General features: G+C 48.9%; 1 protein-coding gene across 3 annotated transcripts in view; it reads left to right on the top strand.

Moving 5' to 3' along the window:
- LOC122173562 (uncharacterized) overlaps positions 1-11,201 on the top strand; it is an 80,422-nt gene extending 69,221 nt beyond the window's left edge. For 2 of the 3 annotated variants that reach the window (XM_042848888.2, XM_065587445.1), the window contains 2 exons: positions 6,384-7,138; positions 9,504-11,201. In XM_042848888.2, the coding sequence (XP_042704822.2) occupies positions 6,384-7,138; positions 9,504-9,545 (797 nt within the window). In that variant the 3' untranslated portion in view covers positions 9,546-11,201. Of the gene's footprint in view, positions 1-6,383; positions 7,457-9,503 lie in introns of all 3 variants that reach the window. The other variant, XR_010599328.1, reaches the window with a different exon arrangement.
- The last annotated feature ends 8,049 nt before the right edge of the window (positions 11,202-19,250 follow it).

Genomic DNA, 19,250 nt, shown 5'->3' on the forward strand with positions numbered 1-19,250 from the left:
GGAGTCAGGGAGAAGGTTTTGCACATACCACGCAGCCTGTTTGTTTGTTTTGCCGAGAGCCTTCATTTTAATAAGGGGATCGAGGGATGTTTGCTCATTGCCTTGTGTCACCGCGGTAGATGCTAGCCAGGCTTCTCCTTCGTCCCCATCGGAGCCAGGGGAGAACCAGCATTAGCTCGGCAGCCCTGTTGTATCTACAGGGGCCCGGGAAGCCATTCTCTTCCCCTCCTGCCCACACGGCTGGTGCAACATCTTTGTGTCTCCTCCTCTGTCTTCCAGTGCCCTGGCTCACCAGAGGGAGCTGGCAATGGCCATCAAGCACAGGGACTGTTCAAGTCCAGAGCCCTATAAGTGTAGGTTACAATCAGCACAGCACAGAGCAGCAATGAAGGGGCATTGTCTGGTTACGAATGTCCTGGCCTGGGGTGGTGGTAACACCCCAGATGATTAACACTGGATGATCCAGTGCAATTTTTACCATTTTTGCTGTTTGTTTCTTCTCTTGTCCTGTTAACTTTAGACAACAAAAATAGGAACATAGGAATTGCCAGAGCAGCTCAGACCACTCGCCCATGTGTCCCAATACCCTCTCTCTGACTGTGGCCAGTACTAGCTGCTTCAGGGACAGATACAAGACACCTCAATGTAGGCAGTGATACGATAACCCGTCCCCAGGGATGTTCCTTGTACCCTGGAGCCAGAGGTTTTAGATCCCTTCCCAAGCTCCTGTTAACCGTTTTATCATTAATTATTATAACTCTGGATATTATTCATAGATTCCAAGGCCAGCAGGGACCATTGTGATCAGGTCTGACCTCCTGTATAACACAGGCCATAGGACTGCCCTAAATTAATCCCTGTTTGAACTAGAGCGGATCTTTTAAAAAACCATCCAAGCTTGATTTTAAAGTTGCCAGTGATGGAGAATCCACCGTGACCCTCGACAGGTTGTTCCAATGGTTAATTACCCTCCCCGTTAAAAATTGTGCCTTATTTCCAATGTGAATTTGTCTAGCTTCAACTTCCAGCCATTGAATATTGTTAGACCTATTCCTGCTGGATGGATGGGCCATTCACTAAATTTTTGTTCCCCGTGTAAATACTTATAGAGTGTGATCAAGTCACCCCTTAACCTTTTCTTTGATAAACTAAACAGACTGAGTGCCTAGAGCCTCTCACTATAAGGTGTGTTTTCCAATCCTTTGATCATTCTCATGCCTCTGCTTTGAACCCTCCACCATCAAAATCCTGCTTGAATTGTGAACGCCAGAACTTCTATTGTTATTCATATAAATGTCCCATTCCTTCTTTTTGAACCCTCCTAAACCCTTGGCCTCAATAATACTTTGTGGCAATGAGTTCCACAGTCTAATTATGTGTTTTGTGAACAAGTATTTCCCTTCATTCGTTTTGAATTTGCTGCCTTTCAGTTTTATTTAATGTCCCCTTAGTTCTGGACTGGTCCTTATCACTTTTGTTTTCGTGACGTTTTCACTTTTTAGTACTCCTGCATTGGCATAGCACTGCAATGTCTGGGTTGCAATTGCTGCAGAGGCATATTTTAAATCTGAACCCCTCAAAAATTTGCTTAAAAAAATATGGAAACATTTCTAATGGTCATAGGATTTATAGTTGCCTGTTTCTATAAAACCTGAAGGCTGTGCCTACATAGACATTTAGAATTATTACTCCACTTTCTTAGCCAAAAGACCAATAAAAATGTACTGATGCTCAAATAACAGATTAATTCCAGCTGTTACTATTAGTTTTCTGTAAGTGAGATACACAAATGTACCCCATTTTCAAAAACGTAACATTCTAAAATTACATTTAAAGAAGGAAAAAAACAGAATATGGGTTTGTATCACTATTAATGCTTTTATGATGGTAGTCATTGAAGACCCCATCTGAGATCAAAGCCCCATTGTACCAGGCACTGTACAAAGGCATAATAAGACACAGATGCTTCAGAAGAACGGCCATACTAGGTCAGACCAAAGGTCCATCTAGCCCAATATCCTATCTTCCGACAGTGGCCAATATCAGGTGCTTGAGAGTGAATGAACATAACAGGTAATTTTTGAGTCATCCATCCCCTGTTGCCATTCACAGCTTCTGGCATACAGAGGCTAAGGGCACCATCCCTGTCTAAAGATCTTGCAGCCTAAATGGAAGGAGAAAGAAAGTGTTTTCATCATGCCCATTTTACAGCTCTGGAACTGAGGCACAGATGGATTAAGTGACTTACTTCAGGGTCACATAGGAAGGCTGTGGGAGAGCGGGGAATGGAACCCAGCTCTTCCAGGGCTCCATGATGTAACCACTAGACCAGCCTTCCACTTCGTGCTGTATTTATTGGACCCAAATTTGTTTGAGAGTTTGTCCCGGCTTTTATTTTGTTAAAACAGAGATTCTAGGTGGATTTTGTTAAACAGGTTTCACTGAAATCTCAAACTGATTCTAACATTCCCACTTTCAGTTGGTGTACAGGGAACTTTTCTGGTGAATTGCAGAGTCTATAACAGGCTGGCAATTTGCCTGAAAAATCCCTTTCCTGCTATCAGGTGTTTGATCCTGCCAGGAAAGGGTGAAGTGGGTTCTGCTGACTCACTGAGGCAGGTGGCTTGTCACCTGGATATAAGAACGTAAGAATGGCCATACTGGGTCAGATCAAAGGTCCATCTAGCCCAGTATCCTGTCTTCCGACAGTGGCCAATGCCAGGTGCCCCTGAGGGAATGAACAGAACAGGTAATCATCAAGTGATCCATCCCCTGTCACCCATTCCCAGCTTCTGGCAAACAGAGGCTAGGGACACCATCCCTGTCCATCCTGGCTAATAGCCATTGATGGACCTATCCTCCATGAATTTATCTAGTTCTTTTTTGAACCCTGTTATAGTCTTGGCCTTCACAACATCCTCTGGCAAAAAGTTCCACAGGTTGACTCTGCGTTGTGTGAAGAAATACTTCCTTTTGTTTGTTTTAAACCTGCTGCCTATTAATTTCATTTGGTGACCCCTAGTTCTTGTGTTATGAGAAGGAATAAATAACTCTTCCTTATTTACTTTCTCCATACCAGTCACGATTTTGTAGTCTCAATCATATCCCCCCTTAGTCATCTCTTTTCCAAGCTGAAAAGTCCCAGTCTTATTAATCTCTCCTCATATGGAAGCCATTCCATACCCCTAATCATTTTTCTTGCCCATTTCTGAATCTTCTCCAATTCCAATATATCTTTTTTGAGATGGGGTGACCACATCTGCACGCAGTATTCAAGATGTGGGCGTACCATGGATTTATATGATATTTTCTGTCTTATTATCTATCCCTTTCCTAATGATTTCCAGCATTCTGTTCGCTTTTTTGACTGCTGGTAATCACTCTCCAGAAAAAGAGGATCTAGGGTGTGGGTTGAGCACTCCTCAGGGAGGAATCCTAGGAACAGCCAAGCCTGGGGAGGACTGATCAGAACTTTGTTGTATTATTGTTAACCAAGCCCAGGAAAGGTGTGAGTTTTGGCTTTACACAGAGTGTGGGCTGTATTTCAGAGCAGGTTGGGAATGGCACATATTCGCTATATTCCATTGCTTCTTGGAAGGGCAGCTAGGTACTGGTAATGGAATTCTATAAAGTGCTGACCTCATTTGACTAGATCTTTAGCCTTCTTGAAGGGTGGCTGTTTAATGTTCATTGATTTATGGGGCTACTTTAAAGAGGAGATTTACTGTACCTCTCAGTTTTTGCTGGACTGGGATCTCTGCAGATTCGAACCTTCAGTTGAAATAAATGCAAATGGGGTGCAATACACCCTTGTGCACAGGGCCAGCTCCTGTGCACCACATAATCCCACTAGATCCTTCAGCATGGATGGTCCTATGCTGGCCCTCTGCGGACCATAGGTTCCCAGTCGGAGCTCACAAATGGGTGTCTGGGCATGGCCCCCCTGCCCTTCCAGCACTGCTAACTGGGAGGGTGAGATGCTTTGGGGTTCAACTCAGACCAATAAGGGGCTGTGTCACTTCTCACCCTGCAACTCTGGGTGCCTTGAATGCTATGCTGCTGCTGTTCACAGCCCTCACCCTACCAGCCAGCCTACCAGCATGCAGGTCTAACTCTGGCTTCCACCACCCAGTTCCTGTTTGAAGAGTGACCCCAACACCCTCCCAATCCCGAGTTTTCCCAACACCATGATCTGCCCTGTGACACTCTACTGGGTGTCCCAGAATTGAGACTTACCCCCGCTCAGCAAGTCAGAGTTTTGCTGTGTGACAACTCCCTGATACACCGGTTTGTCTGCTGCCTTGCCAGCAAACTCTTCAGGACTCTGCCAGCCTTGCCTTGTAAGTAACAAACAATGAACCCCAATTCCTGAGTTCCCCAGAGACATCTCCCTATGGTGTCCAGCCCTCTTCTGGAACACTCCCAGAAGCTATTCAGTTTGTTACTCCTTTAAAGAGACAATATGCTACAGCTCGTCAATTTAACTGGGGTTTGACAAAGACTCTTATTTAATCACAGGCCTGAACTGGTTTATAGTAAAAGTCATGGGTTTAACTGATCACAGGTATAAGGAGTAAAGACAGAAATGGTTACAAACCAACACAAGTAAAAACTATACTTCTAAGGCTAAAACTTAATTTCAGCAAGTCACAATCTTTGCCTAAGCAGGTTTCTCACCTGTGTTCAGTTCCCAGAGACTTCAGCCCCCTTGGCTGAAGGATCCAATGTTCTGTGATTCCAAGAACTCTGGCCCCTTTAATCCCACAAGTGATGGGTACCAAAGTGCCTTTCTGTCACTGCTTATATCTCCCAAAGTTCATTGACCCTGTTACAAGAGGCAGAAAAGCTTCCTGACGTCCTTCCTTTCCTGTGGACTTCCCATCTCTCTGCTGATTCGTATGTAAATACAGCCTCCATTGTTTTGATTCCACAGTGCTTAATTTACTTTGCAGACAGTTAGATTGCTGCCTTCCCAGGGAGAAAAACTCTGGTTAAAGCATGATATCAGTGAGTATCCATAATTCCTCGTGTAGTGGTAAAACAGACATTTCACAATGACGTTAATCACCAGAGTGTCAAAGGCTTTCATAAAAGACCTCATTCTATACACTTTTATAGTACAATAATAGTGTGTACAATCATTTGAGATTCAGACCACCTGTCTTCATAGCGCAATAATTCTTTGACACGTATTCATTGAAAAGTGAGCCTAGACCAAGCTTCTCTTCCCTGCTGGAATGGAGACGCTGAGCTGCCTTCCCAAAGTTGATTGACCCTGCTTCAAGAGGCAGGAGGTCTCCCTGGCGTGTGCTTGCCATCCCCCGTTGAGATTGCTAAGTTTTCATCTTTCCCCACCTGCTGTCTTGAAGGCTTTGTTTACCTTGCATATAAACTTGCTTTTCTTTGTCTTTGGTCACACCTTGCCTAACTTACAGCGGAGACGCATTCAAGAAGGTGGAACCCCATTCCTTTGTGTAGGATGAGGTACCTTGTGGGGTACTTCTAAGAACATATTTTCAGCATATGTTTGTAGTTTTGCATACGTTACCCGTTTGTACACCACACAATAATATTAATGAGCAGTGAGTTATGAGTCTTCCAGTGATATATTACATGCCACCTTTTGCATATATAGCCTGACAACAGTGTTAGGTGTAGTGAGTATGTCTGGCCTGAAGAGTTGCTGACTCAGAGTAGTGGACCACCAGTGGCACTTGGTGTCACAGACAGGGATTCCAGTTAGATGGGTTGAGGTTGTGGAAGGGTCCTGGCATGGAAAAGGTGGAGAACCACTGCCACAGGGCATTTATTTGTGTATGTTCACTCCGTCCTTTTTAAATTAAGGAAGTTCAGTGCAAAAATCTTGTGCTGCTGGAGCACTGTGGCCAGGGATTTTAAAATCCAAATCAGGCAGAGCTGATTTTCTGTGCAGAGCTGTGAATAAACATCTTGTCATCCATTACAGCCATCTTGAGAGAGGGAGTGTGATCCCTCTTCCCACGTCGCACCCTGGCAGCCGGAGTGAGTCCCATCCTAGACACACATTGTCTTAAATATGCTGAGGATGAGTTGGCACCCAGGAGATTAGCCCTAGGACATACCGAGGGAGTCACAGGGTTGCTAAGGGATTAGGGAGAAAGAAACTGATCCTTGAGGGGCGTGAGAGTTTGCAATGATGCTTGGGGGCATCAGGGTGCAGAAACCCCCATCCCAGGTACGTTGCTTGATAACGTGCTGCAATGCACTCTCCACCTACCCAGCAGAGTTTGCTCACCCAGCTGGTTTTCCACGTGTTGCGGTTGCCTCGTTTGTCCTACTTTAGTTGAATTAAAACAAGGAGCATGCATTTGGCTCAGTCTTTCATTCTGCTTTTCTTTCTGCAGGCAGTTCGTTGCCCAGCGACCCGGGAGCACCAGCCCAAAGGCAGATAAATGGCTTCACTGGAAACTCCCATCCTCAGCCAGGAGGCTCCAGCCGCACAAAGGATTTGGACGCCTCTCCAGCAAACCATCGAGGGGAGAGAGAATCCAGAGCAGCGGCCCTGGGTGTCTTGGGAAGCAGCTCCCCAACCGCTTCTCAGAAAAACTCAACTGCCCCAGAGGGTTTGCAGCTCCGGGAGCTCCCAGCAGCTCCAAGGAATGTGCAAGTAATGACTGCAGAGCAACCTAGTTCCAGTCAGGACGCATATGGTCCAATCTACGAAAGCATCAGGGATAAAGGAATCACTTGCTGCCGAGGGAGTTTGTACGAACTAAGTGCTGGCACTGCAGAGGGCCCTAATATGAACTCAAGCCATGTTACTGCAGGGGGTGAGGAGAGTGAGCCGGGGGAAACACTGCCACGACGCACTAGCAAACAGGAGCAGCTTGTGGGTGATGGTTCCAGTGGGGGCCCCAGGGAGTCACCTCAGGAGTGGCAGGAACTTGCCTTGGAGGAAGATGCCGTGAACGAGTCCTTGACTGAAAGGGAGAAGAAGCTAAGGGCGATGTATGCGCGAGTGTGTAAGAAATCCAGGTCCCCCGGGCACACACCACCTGCAAGCCCAGACGTGTCCACAGAGCCGGAAGAGGAGGAGCCTCCGCCCCTACCAGAAAAGCACCTGGATGAGATCTATGAGACCCTGGGGTCTGAGACGCAGGTAATGCGGGGTGCCCTCTGCCTGGCCTGATGTTCAATGGGCCCTGAGTTCCCTGAACATCTCCTGCCCTCTCGCCTGCAAGGTTCTGTTTGATCTAGGCTGGGACTTCTCCCTGCTCCCCCTTCTACAGACCTTTCCAAGGGGAGGCTTCTGGCTGTCTCCTTTCCTTCTCTATCAGCTAGGAGCCGCCAAAGGAATATTTGAGCTACTACTCTGCTGTGATCTTATCAGCTCTCCTAAGCTCCCCAGGGCTGGGCCTGGCCAGTACTTGGTTGGAGAACCCTGCCAGATGCTGAAGGGAGTGTTGTTTGGCACTCGGTATGTACAACTCCTCCCCAAGTCTGTGCTAATTGGATGCCCTACCATGGTGCTGGGGGCACTCTGGGGCTGGAGGTGCTGTCTGATGGATGGGATGTGAGCGGGATCCTGGACGTTGTGTAGTTAAAGATCCCATGGCATGGGAGTTTCAGCATGGATGGGGTGTGAACCCCAGTCTCCTGGCTGAATTCCGTCTTGCGGAATTGCCTCCTGACCTGTTAATTGGCTTTGAAGTCTCCCCTCTCCCTCCAGTCAGACACTCCTTCTCCTCTTGGGGCCGGATCCAAAGCCCAGTGAAGTTAATAGAAAGCTCCTCACTGACCCCAATGGGCTTTGGTTCAGGCTGTTGCTGCACTGAGCTTAAACGTCCCCCCGTGATTGAGCCTTAAAGCCTCCTTTCTTTCCAAGTCAGCACCACTATTATCAAGGCCCCCGTTTGGTTTGGGTATTTTTTTTCTTCTTGTAACTATGTAGCCCCGCCTGTGGCTCTCCTCTCTCCCTCTCTGAGGCACGGCCGAAGCCAATCTCCACCCACGTCCCGCAGACCTGGGGTTATCTCGCCGCTGCCCTGTACATTCTTTGCACCAGAAATGCTGATCTGGGAAAGTGGCCATAGAGGAAACATGCTGCTAGATGAGTGAAGCCCACGTGGTTTAGGGGCTGTCCATCAATTGCATAACATGTTTTGTGGTGATTTTTCAAGACTCACCCACCCCTTTGTAACACGGAAACAAGCACTCATGCAACATTAAGGACCCAGCTACCTCCCAATGTGTTATGTAATTTACGGACAGCCCCTTGATGCTTCCCTGCGCTTCTGGTTCATGTTCCCCCCCCCCCCCCCCTTCTGCATCTTGATCCCATCTTCTTGGGAGGTTTAGAGCTATTTGGGAGGAGGAAAGGGAGACCAGGATGAGAGGAGATAAGAAGCGGGGGGGGGGGGAGCAGGAGCTGGAGAGAGACATTGGAGGTGGAGGGGATAGGGAAGGCTGAACAATTGGGGAGAGGGGCAATGGCACACTGAGAGGGGTAGGAGGGACAGCGGCATGTGGGAGGAGCTGACCTCACTATTACTGAGTCGGGAGCTAGCTCTAACTTCGCAGCAGCGGCTGGTGGGTGAGCTCGGGACCTCTCCAGTAGAATCCTGCAGATCATCCCAGCTCTGAAGCTAGGAAATGACATGTGGCGGGAGAAGCGGGGAATCCAGAGAACCCACTTCAAATAAAACATGGCAGAAATCCTATCTGAAGTCACTGGGGCAGATTGGGTGCTGGTGTGAACAGGCGAGGCTGCATGGACATCAGCCCTGAGTTGGTGCTCGGAAATCCCCAGGGGGGTTCACATCTTTCCCCTGAGGTGTGGGAGAAAATTCGGGTTCTTTTTTTCTCTTGACCAAGCTGAGACAGGCCTTTGATCCACAAGCAGTTCTGACTGTGACCCATCCAACTTGCTGGCACGTACAGTAGGCATCACACCGACAAAAGCTCAATCACAAGATATGGGCTTGATGTAGGACTCAGTGAGGTTCTCCAGCCTGTGTTATACAGGAGACTAGATAATCCCAATTGTCCCTTCTGGCCTTAAAACCTATGTCTCTACCTCCCAAAGCTCTCGCCTGGCCTGAGCAGGTGTCATCCCTTGCCATCATCCCCCTTCGATAGATGGGAAAACAGAGACAGAGAAGGGCAACATTAACATGCTGAGCTTTGTACAGGAAATCAGCAACACAGCAGGGAATAGTATCCCGGTCTCCCCTTGGCTTGGCCGGTCCACAAAGCCATCCGTCATGATCAGGCCTAAAGCTTCTTCCAAAAGAGGGAAAACACAAAACCTTCTCTTGGATCGAAACAGATGAACTGGGTTTAGTGGGCACTATATAGGGAGGCAAACTATTAACAGTATTATTATCCTAGAAAAGTCTGGACCAGATTCCCAGATTTGGCCGCTGCCAAACTCTGGGGAAGTTTGGACCTGGAGCCACTTTGGATCCATCTCTAATTATTGCTCATGCTAACAGGCTTCTGCTTTCCTCTCTGTCGTCCCCCAGGACAGTGAGGTGCCAACCATCATAGCCCAGCCAGAAGAATGAGGAGCCCCAACTTCCGGGGAAGGCTACATCGAGTGCAGCGAGAACTCCAACCCTGACTGGCCCTACCGGGAGAGGCAGACGTTTCCTGACCTTTCGTGCAGGGATGCCATGAAGCCACGCCTGACACTAAAGCATCCCCAGCTCCTGCCCCTACCCTGTTAACGGTATTACCCGGCTACACCAAGGACTTCCTTAGAGATCTCAGTTAGGAATGTCCCGCTGACACTGATGTCGCACTGTCGACAGCTCTATCAAAGGTGATGGAACAGCATGTCTTACCCAGAGCAGCTGTTGAAGAAACTGATACCAATCATGTTTGAGCATGGAGCGTGACATGACAGGCTCTGAGAGTTACAGGGAGACTAAGGGAGTGATAGATCTCCACTAGTATCCTCCTGAGACCTACACACTGGGAAGGGAGGTCTGTACTTTTGGAGACACTGTTGTACAGAAACTGCCAGATCCCTCCCTCTTACCCAACTGTTACTCCAGGGTTTGAAAGCCAGCGCTGTACAACAGCGTGGTACAATAGCTGTGCACTCAGCTGTGATGAAGTCTTGGCTATTAACTGAATGCCCTTGAGGAGGCATTCCCTGGCTGGGTGCAGCAAGGTTTCAGAAATGAAGAGCATGTCTGGGAAGTCCCAAGGGGAAAGCAGAACGAGCAGGGTGATTTCAGTACATTATGCAGGCAGGACAAATCAGTCTAGGTCACCATGTCCCACAGGGCTTTTGGAGGTGGCTTTTGGAAACGCGGGTCTAATTCTGTAGGAGCCCAGATGTTTATCAGACCAAATAGTAACTTACCAAATTTCTCTTTCTCCAGCACTTGGTCTGGGAATTAATAGCCCTGCTGTGATCTGAACTTTAGGGCCTTCTGATAGTAATCTGTAGCCTTATCTCAGTTTCCCCCTGAATCTGCTCTCTGATACTGGCATAAATCCACTGACTTCGGTAGTGTTACTGCTGAATTACACGTGCAGAGGAGAATTGGGCCCAGTACTCTACTTGAGCTAAAATCTACTGTCAGCATGTCCCAGCCTGGCTTACCCATTTTGAGTACGTCATGACTACAGAAGCTGATGCATTGTGACTGTTAGTTAGTATGATCCCAGTAACTTTGTCAAAGTGCCGATGGGGACATTGTTCAGAACTGCAACCGATAGTGTTTGGTGCAAGGGGAAGGGCCATCCCTTCTCCGTTATCAACCCGGTTATTCAGAGTTAAGACAAACAAATATCTGAGCCAAGCCTCCGAAAAGCATTTTGCGGGAAATGGCTGGGGGATGTGCCAGGGAATTCTGCCCTCCCTCCGCTAGCTGTCCTGAAAATAAACCCAAAAAAGGTGAGTGTGTTCATATTGTAAGGAGGCATCAAAATCAAGACCCATCTGAAGTCTGTCTCCCACCCAAAAGAACTGGCAAATAACGTTTTACAGGGACTCTTAAAGCTTGGCTACCTAGCAAAGAGCTCACACAACCATCTCTTAAGCAAAAATTTCCATCATTCTGCTCTGCCCGGGGCTATGAAAATCAACAGGGTAAGAAACCATTCTCACTGTGAAATGTGTATATTTTTTCATTTGTATTAAGGTTCTGTTTGTAAGTAGTTTTTAAATGGTTTATCAGTGATTAATAAATGGTTCAGAGATTGTTACAGAATCCAGCACAGTGAGAGGTTGCTTATAACCAATGGCTTATAACTATCTATAACACCTACTGTTACCTTGTAACTGTCTATAACATATTCATCCCCTCATTTATTAACCTGTGATATGAACCTGCCTTATTATAAATGGAACCTTAACAAAGGGCGACTCTCCAGTTGAAGAGGGTGGTACCTCAATCACACTTTATCCAACCCCCCTTTTTGCTCTGGTGGTTTGGACCAAATAGACCCTGCGGATGAGCTAGCCCTGGTTTTGCAAAATGAAAACTCCATCCAGTCCTGTCCTATCCTGTGCTCATCATGCTGGTGTGTGCGTGTGCCTCGTTTTCATATGTTCAGCAACAGCCGAAACGTCTCCTGTGTCTGCGGTAGCTGGTGCCAGACCAGAGCTGTAAAAGCCTGTGGAAGTTCATGCTCCTCAGTTAAGCAAAACGGTTCCCTTTCCCTTTAAATGGCTGATTGCGCACTAAGTGATCAAAGGACGGATAAAAGCCCACGTGGGATACTTTTCTCACTGGGGATTGAGGGTTGAGACCCATTCTCTATTCTTTCACATTCTTATACTGTGCCCATCGCTGTGGTATCTGAGCACAGGACGTAACCGGAACAGTAGGCAACTGGGAATAAATAGGGATGAATATTATTATTTATTGTTTGTATTGCAGCAGTATTCAGGCCCCATTGTGCCAGACGCTGCACAAACGTCTAGGAAACCTTTGTCCCGGCAATGAAGATCTTACAGTCTAATTACATCTAACGAAGGCAGATCTAATTCATGCAAAGGCCTGTGGAAATAATAGCCACAGCGGCTGAACCAAAGTGTGGGACAAATTCAGCTGGGTGCAGAGCTTAATACTGAGTGCCAGAGCTGCGGGCTGCTAGGAGATCTAGCCCTGTCCTCTTCTGCCCCTTCCAAGGCCCTTCTAGGGCCTACCTGCCCCTACACATCCGTGAAGGTACATGGGTGCCTAGACCCCAGCCTTAGGCACTTAAGTCCCAGTTTTAGGTTCTGCTCGATCTACAGAACTCCCACTAAACCCTGCAGGCATCTACATTTCCAGTGTGAAAGTTCTACCGGCGCCTTTGTGGTTTCAAGCATGCCCACAGCTGCCTTGTGCTTGGTGGCCAGATGCCTATCTCCCGCTTAAGCCCCAGAGCGCTCTGCGATCCAGGGGAAGATAAGCATTTGGCTATGTAATGTGTGTGTATGGGGGCCCCCTCCAGTAGGCGTGCTTAGAGGCTGCCTGAGAGAATGGCTCCCATTCAAAATCAGGGGAGAGGAGGAGGTGATGATGCCCTCCACCTTATAACTTCTATCCCAGGGGATAGATCATTCACTTGGGAGGTGGGAGACCCAGGTTCAATTCCCCCCTCAGCAGAGATGGAGACAAGTGGGAGACCCCTGTTCACATCCTCCCAGGTGGTGGTGTCCTAACCCCTGAGCAATGGCATGTTCTGATATAGGGCTCCTTCAGTCATAGGCGTTGACTCCGTGGGTGCTCCGGGCCTGGAGCACCCATGGGGAAACAATGGTGCGTGCTGAGCACCCACCGGCAGCCCCCCATCAGAGCTTCCTCCTTCCCCCAGCGCTTCCTATCCGTCGGTGGGCCACGCTGATCAGCACCTCCCCCTCCCTCCCCACACCTCCCACCCGCCGCAACCAACTGTTTCATGGCGTGCAGGAAGCGCTGGGGGAGAGGGGGAGGAGCTAGAACATGGCATGCTCAGGGGAGGGGTGGAACAGGGTGGGGAGGGGTAGGACGAGGCGGGTGGGGCCTTGGGGGAAGGGGTACAATGGGAGCAGGGGAGGGGGTCAAGCACCCTCTGGCACATTGGAAAGTTGGCACCTGTGCCTTCAGTCTCTCCTGCTGAAGCTGTTCCTCTGTGTATACCTAATTAAAGAGGCAGTAGGCCAGAGAGAACGAGCAAAAGTGAGAAAGTCTCTATAGGCCAGTGGTTGGAGCAATCATCTGGGTGGGGGGAGACCCAGGGTCCAGCTCCCTTGCTCTCATTAACGTCAAACGTCAACTGTTGTGTCAGGAGTCGTAGGGAGTGGCTAGCTCAGGGATTGCTTATGGGACACAGAGCCTTTCGTCTCCAGGTGATTCAAATCCAGCCAGCCTTGATGATGACTGAACGTTTTGCTGATGCTAAGTGTCCTGTGTGCAATGAGCCACTCGTCTCAGTCTGGTGCTGTTTGGTCCCCTTGCCTCAAGCCCTGGTGACTTTGGGTGCCCGTGATCCAGCTGTGGTGCGGGGTTTGCTAGGGCTGCATGGAACGTGAGCCCCTCGGAGTGGGAGCAAAAGGTGAGACCAGACCTACCTTCCAAACCCGATGGGAGCAATAGCAGCAAACCCTGGGGGTTCAGATCTGGTGACGAACTGCTGATTCTGTGGCCTGTGACGGGAAGGGGACAGGAAACTGGGACAGAAAAACAGGAAGAAGTGGCTGTAGTCCACGAAAGCTTATGCTCTAATGAATTTGTTAGTCTCTAAGGTGCCACAAGTACTCCTGTTCTTCTTTTTGCGGATACAGACTAACACGGCTGTTACTCTGAAACAGGAAGAAAAGAGAGAGTGGAAAGAGAGGAGAGCTCTCTTCTCGCCTCTCCCCCTCCATCTTTCCCCTTCTTCCATACTACAGTGCCCCCCGCCCTTCCCCCGGACCCATTGTCCAAACATCCCTATTTTTTGGCATCCTTTTGTAGCGTTCACTCTGTAGTTGGTGCTCTAACTGTGGCTCTGTCGGTTCAGCCCTTCTCCAGCGACTGATAGGCGACTATCTCCAGATGGCCCCGCAGCAAGTTCTCCGGAAGCTAGTCTGTAAACTCTTCGCGGGGAGGGAATCGCCTTTTGTCATCCCACTAGCATGCTCTGGGAGGCTGTGTAGTAATAATATCAACGTGCTATAGTGGGGTGGCCACTCTCTCTCTCGATGTGGAGAGGGATGGGCCTGGCTGCTAGGAGCTAAGCAGGGTACCGAGATTGGAGCAGGGTTGGGGAAGGCCAGAGGAGCTGGGAAGCTGTGGCCTGGAAACCCCCCAGGCTGCAGGCCTTGTTAAAGGCCAAAGAAAGGTACTGGGGTTACAGAGGGCAGCCAAGGGTCGGCAGAGGCAGCAGGTCCAAACCTCCTTTGCCAGTGATGAGTGGCACTTACACTGGAGTCTGCCCCAGGGAGCGGGGGGCTAGGTGAAAACTGGCAGTGGCCATAGACTGAGGCAAGGTGGGGATAGAGGGTGGGGGCTCCCCAGGGCGGGGTGACCCAGATCTGTGAGGAGGTACTGCCAGGGGGCAGCACCCCGGCCTGAAAGGGGCACCAGGGTCCGGAGGGACTCGGGCCCAGCGGCAAGTGGGACACTGGCCTGGAGAGGGCACTCTGGAGCGGGAAACGCTAATTCCCTGGACGACCAGCAGGAGGTGCTGCGCCGGTGAGTCCCGCCCCATGACACATGCATGTCAGGACAGAGAGCTCTGCCAGGGGTAAGCACACTCCATACATTCACCAGAGCATCCCCAGTAGATTAGTCTCAGAAACGGGATCTTGGATGACCTTGTGCTCCAAGGGACTGTGAGTGATCCTCAGTCTAGGAGTCCCGATGAATAGTCTTTGTGTCTCAGTCTATCCAGCAGGAACACTAGGTAAAGAAAAACCAGCAGAAGCCTCACAATCAGCCATGAGCTGTACTGGGGGAATTGAATTCTGTGCAGGAGACAGTGTAAAACGTCCCCTCAGATTTGCAGGCTGTGAGATGGTGGCCGTGGGGGAGCAGTTTTCACCCAATTGTAGTCCTCTTCCCCCAGCCCTTCTCCCACACTTGAACATCAATGAGAACATTGTTTGTGACCTAATTTTTTCCCTCTTGCTGAACTCTGGCTACTATCTCTGTAGTAAACTAACAAAGAGGGGCTATGTTAACGCAGCGAGGGTCCTGCCTAAACTGGAAACAAAGCAGGGGTATTCAGAGTTAAGGCCCTGACAGCCTAGATATCACCACTCTCGCTGGCTGTACGGCTGCTGCTTGGCCTGATAGAAAACCGGGTGACACAACGGGGCAGAGAGAAAGAGAGAGAGTGAGACACTTGGAGAAGAGGCCTTAGCTCGGTGTTCTTTATTTGTGTGTTTCAGTATGATCCGGGGGGTTACATTCCTTTCATGAGGTGGCTCTGTTTCATTATAATCTCATTATTCATAATATTTACTGGTTTTTCTATAGCACTTAGAGGCCCCAACCAAGATCAGGGCTAGGTGCTGTACAAATGCAGAGTAAGAGACAGTCCTTACCCCAAACATTACAATCCAAGTCAACATGACAGACAAAGGGCGTGTTATGTCCATTTTACAGACTGGGAACTGAGGCACAGACATTAAATGGTTTGCCCAAGGCCATGCAGCGAGTCCATGGCAGAGCTGAGTCTCTGGCCAGTACATTGCCTATACAACCATCCTTTCTTCTTCCCTACCTCCAATCTCACATGATCTGTGCTACATCTCCATAGGGTTGCCAACTTTCTAATCACACAAAACCAAACATCCTAGCCCCGTCCCCTCCCTGTCGCCCATCTCCCTGCTCCGCCCCTCCCTGAGACCCTGCCGCCACCCACTACATTCCCCCTCTCTCGGTGGCTCACACTCCCCCACCCTCACTCACTTTCACTGGGCTGGGGCAGGGGGTGCAGGAAGGGGCTCCAGGTTGGGTGATGGGGCCGAGGGATTCGGAATGTGGGAGGGGACTGCGGATTGAAGCAGGGGGTTGGAGTGCAGGAGGGGGTATGGGTTCTGGGGTGGGGCTGGGGGTTCAGGGTGTGGGAGGGGGCTCTAGGCTAGGCAGAGGGTTGGGGTGCTGGGGGGTGAGGGCTCCAGATGGGGGTGCAGGCTCTGAGGTGGGGCTGGGGATGAGGGGTTTGGGGTGCAGGAGGGGGCTCTGGGTTTGGGGGGCTCAAAGCTGGGACAGGGGGTTGGGGCTGGGGTTGGAGTCTGAGCTTACCTTGGGCGGCTCCTGGTCAGCGGCACACCAGGTCTAAAGTAGGCTCCCTGCCAGTCCTGGCACCTAGCGGCCAGCAAGTCCAGCTCCTAGGCGTGGGGGCCAGGAGGCTCCGCGCACTGCTCTTGCACGCAGGCACCGCCCCCCCAGCTTCCATTGGCCGAGGTTCCCGGCCAATAGGTATGTGGAGCCGGTGCTCGGAGTGGGCACAGCGCGCGGAATTGCATGGCCCCCCGCCTAGGAGCCGGACCTGCTGGCCACTTCTGGAGCACCGCATGGTGCCAGGACAGGTAGGGATTGGCCTGCCTTAGCGCCACAGCACTGCCGACCGGACTTTTAATGGCCTGGTTGGCGATGCTGACTGGAGCCGCCAGGGTCCCTTTTCAACCGGGCGTTCCCGTCGAAAACTGGACACCTGGCAACCCTACAAAGTCCATCATGTTATTGAGTGAGGACAGACCCAGTTCAGAATGAGCCCGGTGTCACTCTGGTTTCAGGGAGAGACCATCTGTGGTGTCGCATGGTTTCTGTACAAAATGAGGTGAGACTTAGTCTGCTGGACTGAAATCCATTTTGAGCTCTTGGGTTAACTGGAGGGAGGAATTGTGGGGGAAGAGGGAAGGAGCAATACCTGAGTCTGCTGTGTGTGTAATGCACCTTTAAATACGAGAGATCCAGTCCTCCCTTGCAGTGCACCTGGAACTTTCATTTTACACCTTTTCAAAGTGAAATTGTGCCCAGGTCCGGATGGGGTTTGGCCCCGTGTCGGCTGAAGGAGCTGTAAAGTTCCAAGGCAGATGCAGATGTCCCCCGAGTTGAGTGGCTCTCACAGATGAGAGTTCCGTTCAATTGAAGGTCTATTGCTACTTACCATCTTCCGAGGGAGCCATGCCTGGAAGCACACTGCCCATGCCCTGTTGCTCTTACAGAGGCCAGTGCCCACGATCTGTGCCCCTCTGTCCTGCAGAGACCCATGATGAAAGCAGCTTTGGGGTGCAGCGTGAGGGGAAGTCTGTTCAAGACCAAAGCAAAGTGCTGATTACAGGAGGGCGTTCTAGTCAGACCCGCAAAGACTATTGTTAGCTTGGTCATTTCCAGGCTCCTGCAGCTTCTGGGGAAGGAGTGCAGCAGCCATTCTGAACAGAAGTGGATTGTGTGTGAGAATCCAGGATCCATCAGAGAACAGCTGAGAACCCCTCACCCACACTCAGCTGCTTCAAGGCACCCACCATCAGTCTTTCTGGTAGCAGAGGGGCCAGGAGCTACTGAGGCATTTCAGGCCAGGATGGAAGCAATCGGTACCATAGGAACCACTGGAATGTTTTGGGCCATGGTTTTGGGGGATGTGGAGGGTGCAGAAAGGATGGTGGAGCAAGAGGATCAGAGCTAGTCCTGGGCAAGTCTCCAGTGGCTCCCCCTGCTCTGAAAACACAGGCCCTGATTAACTCAGTGGAAGAAGAATCTGCATCTTGGAGCCCACTGCAGCTTGGAATCCACTCCAGAGCCAACTGCAAGGTGAGGCCAGAGAGGGATATATAGCGAGAGAGCAAGCTCTATATTAGGACTGTCGATTAATCGCCGTTAACTCATGCGATTAACTCAAAACAATGAATCGCGATTAATTGCTGTTTTAATCGCACTGTTAAACAATAGAATACCAATTGAAATGTATTAAATATTTTGGATGTTTTTCTACATTTTAAAATATATTGATTTCAATTACAACACATAATACAAAGTGTACAGTGCTCACTTTATATTTTTATTACAAATAACTGCACTGTAAAAATGATAAAAGAAATAGTATTTTCAATTCACCTTATACAAGTACTGAAGTGCAATCTCTATTGTGAAAGCGCAACTTCCAAATGTAATTTATTTTTGTTACATAACTGCACTCAAAAACAAAACAATGTAAAACTTTGGAGCCTACAAGTCCACTCAGACCTACTTCTTGTTCAGCTAATTGCTAAGAGAAACAAGTTTATTTACATTTATGGGAGATAATGCTGCCCGCTTCTTATTTACAATGTCACCTGAAAGTGAAAACAGATATTCACATGGCACTTTTGTAGCTGGCATTGCAAGGTATTTACGTGCCAGATATTCTAAACATTCATATGCCCCTTCATGCTTAGGCCACCGTTCCAGAGGACATGCTTCCATAGTCATAATGCTCGTTAAAAAAATAATGTATTAATAAAACTTGTGACTAAACTCATTGCGGGAGAATTGTATGTCTCCTGTTTTGTGTTTTATGCATTCTGCCATATATTTCATATTATAGCAGTCTCAGATGATGACCCAGCATGTTGTTTTTTTTTAAGAACACTTTCACAGCAGATTTGACAAAATGAGAAGAAGGTACCAATGTGAGATTTCTAAAGATAGCTACAGCACTCGCCCCACGATTTAAGAATCTGAAGTGCCTTCCAAAATCTGAGAAGGACGAGGTATGGAGCATGCTTTCAGAAGTCTTAAAAGAGCAACACTCCGATGCGAAAACTACAGAACCCAAACCACCAAAAAAGAAAATCAACCTTCTGCTGGTGGCATCTGACTCAGATGATGAAAATGAACATGTGTTGGTCAGCTCTTCTTTGGATCATTATCGAGCAGAACCCATCATCAGCATGGACGCATGTCCTCTGGAATGGTGGTTGAAGATGAAGGGACATATGAATCTTTAGTGCATCTGGCACATAAATATTTTGCAATGCTGGCTATAACAGTGCCATGCGAATGCCTGTTCTTACTTTCAGGTGACATCGTAAACAAGAAGCGGGGAACATTATCTCCTGCAAATGTAAATAAACTTGTTTGTCTGAGCAATTGGCTGAACAAGAAGTAAGTCTGAGTAGACTTGTAGGCGCTAAAGTTTTACATTTCATTAAAAAATAAAACAGTTATTTTTTTGTAGATAATTCCACATTTGTAAGTTCAACTTCCATGATAAAGAGATTGCACTACAGTACTTGTATGAGGTGAATTGAAAAATACTATCTCTTATTTTTTACAGTGCAAATATTTGTAATAAAAAATAAATATAAAGTGAGC

Source organism: Chrysemys picta, chromosome 3 (genome assembly GCF_011386835.1).
Source record: "Chrysemys picta bellii isolate R12L10 chromosome 3, ASM1138683v2, whole genome shotgun sequence".
Classification (NCBI taxonomy): domain Eukaryota; kingdom Metazoa; phylum Chordata; order Testudines; family Emydidae; genus Chrysemys; species Chrysemys picta.